Here is a 7,746-nt window from a genome sequence, read left to right on the forward strand (position 1 = left end):
AAGTTATGAGATTGAAGAGCGTAGTAACCGTGCTTTCATGGCCTTCTCCATGATTTTTGATATGACAGACAGCAGTGAAATTGGCCTGTAATTGTTCAAGTCTCCTTTACTACCTTTTTTGTGGAGAGGAATGATCTTAGCAATTTTTAGACGCGTTGGGAAGATTCCATTAGAAAAAGAAGAATTTATAATTTCAGTTAACGGGTACTTTAGCAAATCCCGATTTTCTTTAATTAAAAATAACGGAATGTTGTCATATCCAACAGAATTGTTGTTATTTAATCCCTTAATTAAGTTGTCAATTTCATCAACATTAACTGGGTGAATAAAAAATGAACTACATACGTTAGCGTTTGAGGGAAGTGGTCTGATGTTAACTGGTATATCTTTTGTTAAATCCACAGCAATGTTTGTAAAAAAGTTATCGAAGGCCGAGGCCACGTCGCCAGGGAAAGTAAGAGTTTTATCCTCGACTTCCAAAACAATGTTTTCGTGAAGCGGCTTGGGTTGTTTTGACTGTTGATTGATTACATCCCATGTCGTTTTTACTTTGTTACTTGATCTCAAAATCTTGTTATGAAAGTGCGAAGTACGTGCTACGTTAATGATATGTTTTAAGATAATTGAATAACGAGTTACGTAGTTTAGAAAATTAGCATCCGTAGAATATTTCTTCATCTCCAGTAGCCATCTTTTGTTTTTGGAAGAGGTTCTAATTCCTGATGTAATCCACAAATTTCTTTGAATATGTGTAGTGATGCAAGTAATCAAAGGAAAAGCCCTTTCAAAACATTTGTTAAATTCTGAGTAGAACGCATCAACCATAGTATTTGTGTCATTGGCAGAAAGAAGATCTTTCCAATCAACCTTACCAATAAGGCTGTTAAACTGTACCTTATTTTTATGTGAGAAATTTCTATGAGCTTTTCGGGTAGTAGACGTAACAGTTTTGTTTTCTGTTAAAGTGACCATTTGTGAATGATGATCAGAAAGGCCAGCATGTACATTGCTAACATTAAGTAAATTGTGAGATGATAAGTTTGTAAAGACGTTATCAATCAATGTGGCAGTCGTAGCCGTTACTCTTGTTGGCGTAGATATCGTAGCTTTCAGATTATACGAAGTTAGCAAGTTTACAAATTCGTTCTTATCGGTCGTATTATCCAGTAAATTGATATTAAAATCGCCACATAAAATAACGTCACTGTTTAAGCATATTATACTATCTAAAAGTGAATACAAACATTCAAAAAATAAATTTATGTTTCCACTGGGGGATCGATAAACACAGACAACGATTAGTTTTCCATACTGGGCTGCTACGTACTCAAAGTCTTTTTCAAAGCATGGTATATGACAAAATTTAAGTTCCTTAAAATTATAATCAATCCTCGATAACATCACTACACCACCATTTTTGAAACTGTTTCTACAAAAACTACACGCAACATAATAGTTTTCAATGACCACGGTAGAAAGCTCGGCATCCTTCATCCAATGCTCCGTAAAACAGATCGCAGCGATGTTTTGATTCTTTGTGTGTAAGGTTTCTAAATATATTTGAATGTCATTCACTTTTGGTTTTAAAGCTTAAATGTTTTGGTGTATGATTGTAAACTGTTGGATCGTACTCACCGCTCCCTATTGTTCTAGACGCTTGGAATCGGACTTGCTTCTGGTGATAATTTCGTTTATGTTGGATGAGGATGAAACTTTGGTAAACAGTTTGCCAAGGTCGTTAGGTGAAGTAACGCCTTTAGAATGTAAATCCTCAATTGTAAATTTTCGGCCATTTATGGACAGCTTTTCGTACTGAAGATGCGCGCGATGTCCTAATTCCTTGGATTTAATTAAATAGGGTTTTAGTAACGAACGTTTCTGCAGCACAGATTTCGAAAAGTCATGCGATACGGAGAACGGTGTGTTTTTCAGTTTATACGCCTGCTTTATTATAATATCCTTGACTTTGAAGTGATTGAATTTAACAATAATCGGTCTTGTAGTATTATTGTTCGGGCCTAATCGATGAGCTCTCTCCACTTCCGTATCATGAATTTGCATCCCATATTCCTTATGAATGATTTGACGCACCTTCGACTCAGTAGTTTCCCATGTTTCTTTTTCATGCTCCTCTACGTTGTAAAAAATAACATTGTTCCTTCTGGATTGATTTTCTAGATAATCTATTCTATCCTCCAGCAGATGAACTTGTTGGCGAAGGCACGTGTTTTCATTTTTTAATTCCTCGATCGTTGAGGACAACAAAGCAATATTGTTGTTCGTGACATCGGTTTTGCTATCTAGGTCATTCAGTTTAAGTAATATTAAATCAATTTTATTTTCCATTTTACGATAAACGTACGTGTGTACACTACGAAAGCTAACACTCTAATCTGAATCGCATGAAAATTTGGATTTAGGTTCTACTTACCCTCCACTTCAAAGTTGAACTTGAGCCCCTGATTGCTTTTTATTTTTTAGGAGAAAAAACTAGCCCTATTAGAAAAAAATCGTATAATTGTAAATTAAAGCGGGTAATTGATTCAAATCATCTTTTAAAGGAGTGAATAAATATCAGTTAACATAAAACAGCATAACTTATGATTTTATCACAGTTTAACCCCTAAATCTTACCTCTAAAATAGTTATAATTAAAACAATGTCATAGAATACTTTGACTCCACTGATTTGCATGGAAATTTGGATTTAGGTTATTCTTACCCTCCACTGAAAAATTGGACTTGTGCCGTTGGTTGCTGTTTATTTTTTAGGGGTGGAAACTACCCCTATTAATCATATAATTGTAAATTCAAGCAATTTGGGATTATTTAATTATACAGTAACATGAAAGTTAGATTTCTTTGCTATTATTATTTTTGAAAGGGTTGTAGTTGAAAGGGCTCGAATTAGTCACTCATGAAGAGTGTATGCAAACTTTGAACAGCCATATCTTAACCAATTTTTGTTTTACAGAAAAACAAAAAAAAGCAAAATGTTCAGAAAAGCAAAAGCTACATTTTTTTATTCTTGTAAATTTTTCGTATCACTAATACTTTTGAAGTTATTTTGAAAAATAAGACATTTTTCAAAATTTCAAAATTTTTTTTACTTCAAAACTACATTTTTTCAAAAATAAGCACTTTGCACCGGTCAAACTTACAGATCATATAAACAATACATAATTAAACTGTAAGCGGTAACGCTTAATTACAATTGGGGTGCTAATTAGGGGGTGATTTCCTCGATTTTTTTTTACCAAAAAAAAGGACCGACTTTCTTTGAGTGTAACTCATTTGGTTTTGACGCTAGGAACTTTTCTTAAAAACAAAAAGGAAGGTTTTTTCAAACACTTTAAAAAAGTATTCATAAGTTTTCCCCGAAAAGTGCTTCATTTTTTGGTTATTTCACGTTGAAGTACTCGATTTGGAATTTGACGAATGAGAACCTACTTTTCATGAGCTACAACTTTGATTCTACTGGGTCTACAGACTTCATATAGAGACCATTTTGTTGTTTTTTTATAAGCTATATTTTTGCTAAGAATACTTTTTGCGATACAATACTTACTTTTAGAGTTATTTGCGAAAAACCGTCTGAAAACGTGGTGTTTTTGTTGAAAAATGAACATTTTCACTCGCAAATAACTCGAATACTATTGACTTAGTGAAAAAACTCTATAGAACAAAAGTTGCATAGAATTACTGAATTTATCAATTTCCAGACTTATTTTGAACCCCGAGAAGGGGTGGCATTCACCGCCCAAGTAAAAGCAACCCTGGGCTCAGTTCACCTTTGAAGTAGAGGGTAAGAGGAACCTAAATCCAAATTTTCAAGCAAATCCGTCGAGGCGCGAAAAATTACACGCCAAAACGGTCATTTACTGACCTAGTTTGTTTACCCCACAATATAAATTCGAAAAAAAACTTATATTTCTAAAGCGACCACCCGTTACATAGTACAAGCATATCCTTATAGATACCACACAACTTCATTGCTGTTATATTTAGTACTTAGGACGTACAAAATGCCTAGCGAGATTAGGAAGGCAGCATGTGACGGTATATTCCCAAAGTAATCAGAAAACCGATTGCACATTTATTTAGTACTACCATACCCGGCGAACTTCGTATCCCCTATGCGTCAATGTGCTCCAGGATGGGTTTCGCAATTTTGCTAAATTAGAAACTTTCCCGGACATACGTTCAACCATTCCCCAAAATTTGTTCGCAATCGTATAAACGGTTTAGGCAGGTATAAGAAACATACTGACAGACAGACAGTTTTTATTTGTTGCTGTGTGCAATAGCACGCGGTCACAACGCAACCCACAAAACACCTTCCAGCTAGCTCAAACGAATCAAAATTGAAACTAGAATTTTATCATTTCGCCTCGAGCACCTCTGGCATCTGCTATAAAGAAAAATTCCAATACCAATTCTGATGACCTTGATCAACTTCCGACAATTGCATTGAATTTATTACACAAATTTTGCCCAATACTTGAAATAAATCTTTGGGCACCAAAAAATCTGACATGAAAACCCTATCCGGGTCGCACAATGAATTCGAATAAACACACAATTTTGATTTGACTATGAAAAAAGTGTATTCCACACATGAAACAGTTAGAAAAAATTCCTGAAAAAACTTTGCAAAGCTTTTTTGAACATAATACCTCGCACACCGGCGGGCGATAATTAAACATTCCCCAAAATTTGTTCGCAATCGTATAAACGGTTTAGGCAGGTATAAGAAACATACTGACAGACAGACAGTTTTTATTTGTTGCTGTGTGCAATAGCACGCGGTCACAACGCAACCCACAAAACACCTTCCAGCTAGCTCAAACGAATCAAAATTGAAACTAGAATTTTATCATTTCGCCTCGAGCACCTCTGGCATCTGCTATAAAGAAAAATTCCAATACCAATTCTGATGACCTTGATCAACTTCCGACAATTGCATTGAATTTATTACACAAATTTTGCCCAATACTTGAAATAAATCTTTGGGCACCAAAAAATCTGACATGAAAACCCTATCCGGGTCGCACAATGAATTCGAATAAACACACAATTTTGATTTGACTATGAAAAAAGTGTATTCCACACATGAAACAGTTAGAAAAAATTCCTGAAAAAACTTTGCAAAGCTTTTTTGAACATAATACCTCGCACACCGGCGGGCGATAATTAAAAATAAGTCTTTTTTTTAATAATTCAAATAATCTGGTCGTAAAAGATTTGCGATAAAGGCGCATTAAACTCACATACGCTAACAGCTTTTGAATTTCACTTGTTCTTGATGACAAAATCTGATTTGATGAGTAAAATGAACAAACATTCGGTGGTTGTGGGATGGTAGAAACTTTTAATAAAAGGCAAGTGTTTTACTAAGCTGACAACTGCTTTGTTTACTCACCTCCTAACTAACTTTTTCGCACATTTTACAACTTCACTTTACGATACTTAAATCTTTAATCAAAATTGCTTAACTTCGACACATTTTATTTGGAAACCAACGAACTGTTCAATTAAAGCAATAGGACTTCCTGAATCTCGAGATTTAGCGTAAACAAATTTATGCGCTCTTTTTACCGTCGCGAAAACTAACAGCTTGCAGCAGCAACCAGTCTCGTTTTTACGTTGATTCCAGTATTTAAGGGATCACCACTTCGACGGATTTCGAGGATAATACCGCCAATCACAATTAGACTTGATAACGCCAGCTTCGAAGGAACACGTCCCACCTCCTCACTGACGCATAAAATAACGCACACATTGTAAAACACCTCCATCTTCTAACGGCGATAACGTGCGTTAATTAAATTTGGTCCGATAAAAACACTACAAACTACTAGATGCCCCTACATTTTACCACGCAGTTTCACGTTTTACAATTAAATACACCTACCTAAATAAACAATTTATAAAGCGATAAAATTTAAACAAGGATTATGCAATTACAAACAATTTCAGGCTGTTCATATGGCGAACCCAGAAACAAAGAAAATTAAAATTGAAGGTTCAGAAAGTGGAATCGAAGATTCGCTACAACCAATGGACAGCGGTCCAAGTAGCCCACACAGTGATCAATCTCCTAGCGTAGCGGGCGGTGAAGATGTGAATGATTTTAACTTTTTAGATGTTGAAGGAGACTCGTCTATAAATAACAGTAATTTATTTGATGATTATAAGAGTAGAATGAATACACTAATTACGATTTCAGAATATACAGTTTACAATATTTATGGCACAACAGTCAAACCGAAAATTCCAGGGCGCGGTTCATCCAAAAGAGGGCGACCAAGAGGTTCAAGGCGTGTTTCCGCTCTTGGAAGGTTCAACAACTCCGCAACTACACCTAATAATTCTATGCACATTGGTATTGTACGGTTATTATTTTGTTAATACTTCAATATTTTGTTTTAGAAACAAACGATCCCTTCAGCTCAATCGAATCTTCGCCATCAACGTCTATATCATCCGGAAGTTTAGGATATCACAGTTCTCCCGGCACAAGTAGCACAGTGATTCGTCGTGGTCCAGGAAGGCCTCGTTTAAAACCTAGTGGTCCCAGTAATTCAGGCCCCAGAGGTTCCTATCGGCCGCGAAGGCCAGCGAGGCCCCTTCCCGTCCCGTTACCTACAGACGGTGGGGGAGGTTCTAATACTACCGCTAATTCTGGATATTCTGCCTATCTGTACGATTATGCGGATCAACCTTCTGATTCTCAATACTGATCTCTTTCGAATTAACTTGTCCATTTTATTAGTGTTGTTTCACATTTCACTATAGAAATTGTAAATAAAAGATCCTAATTGGCGGTGCTACATAAGTTACTTCGTTATATATCAAACCAATTTCTGTTCCCACCAAAATACTGCCTGTTCATTCTGCTATTTAATGGCAAAGAGTAACAGTATTCTTTGGTAATGGCAATATTATGTATGTTGGAAAAATCAATTTGTGCTATTGACAAATCGAGGCGTTTTTAGTCATTTCCAGTCATTTTAGAACCATTAGTAAATATGTTTACGTTGTTTTATGTTTTTTTTATATTAATGCAGACACTTTGAATTGTTTTATATTTGATGTCTGTTACTGTATATATTACTTAATATTTTTCTGCCTTTGTTTTAACAGAATTGTTTTTAAAATGTACACTATTTACCTATAATACGCGACCAACTGTAAGTGAAAGACAATTAAATATTATTTCAATTATTCTGGGTATATATTACTAGACATTTTTCATGTTTGGTTCTATAACTTATATGTGCTGTAGTGAATTGCTTATGTCAATTCACTTTTTTTAACTCATTTCGTTGGGTACAGCATTTCTAGATAACAAACTCACATTCCTTAATAATTAAAGAATATTCCTGGAATATTAAATCAACATTCAAGTTATTCTGCGAATATTCCCTGAATCTGAAATGTCCTTTTTTTTAATATTCTAAGGAGAATTTATGGAATATTCCTTTAAAGAGTAGATGAATATTTTTGGAACATGCCCAAAACGTCAGAAGAATATTCTCATATATAATATTTTCAGTATGAACTTGCAACATAGTTTGTATATTCGCGAAAATTTGTGCTGTTGTAAAATCACTGAAACGGATGAACTCTGTGATGATATCAACATGTTGCTACAATATTCGTACTGGGTTCAATTGTTTCCGTCGTTTTGCAATAGCGCAGATTTTGGCTTATTTTAGAGTGCTTTGTAAGTTGCTACAATAAC

At 34.9% G+C, this 7,746-nt stretch overlaps 1 protein-coding gene across 1 annotated transcript; it reads left to right on the forward strand.

Moving 5' to 3' along the window:
- Window positions 1-5,939: 5,939 nt before the first annotated feature.
- Window positions 5,940-7,226, forward strand: LOC116165754 (chromatin-remodeling ATPase INO80-like). Its single transcript, XM_031480419.1, has 3 exons — window positions 5,940-6,174; window positions 6,229-6,384; window positions 6,432-7,226. Exons 1-3 carry the CDS (start codon window positions 5,988-5,990, stop codon window positions 6,740-6,742), a joined length of 654 nt encoding a protein of 217 aa, XP_031336279.1. The 5' UTR covers window positions 5,940-5,987; the 3' UTR covers window positions 6,743-7,226.
- The last annotated feature ends 520 nt before the right edge of the window (window positions 7,227-7,746 follow it).

The sequence above is a fragment of the Photinus pyralis genome, unplaced genomic scaffold (assembly GCF_008802855.1).
Source record: "Photinus pyralis isolate 1611_PpyrPB1 unplaced genomic scaffold, Ppyr1.3 Ppyr1.4_LG3a, whole genome shotgun sequence".
In the NCBI taxonomy this organism is placed as follows: domain Eukaryota; kingdom Metazoa; phylum Arthropoda; class Insecta; order Coleoptera; family Lampyridae; genus Photinus; species Photinus pyralis.

Coding starts and splice junctions, on each gene's coding strand:
- LOC116165754 (XM_031480419.1), top strand. CDS start 5,988: ATGGCGAACCCAGAAACAAAGAAAATTAAAATTGAAGGTTCAGAAAGT. Junction 6,175..6,228: donor AGACTCGTCTATAAATAACA/GTAATTTATTTG, acceptor TTACGATTTCAG/AATATACAGTTTACAATATT. Junction 6,385..6,431: donor TAATAATTCTATGCACATTG/GTATTGTACGGT, acceptor ATTTTGTTTTAG/AAACAAACGATCCCTTCAGC.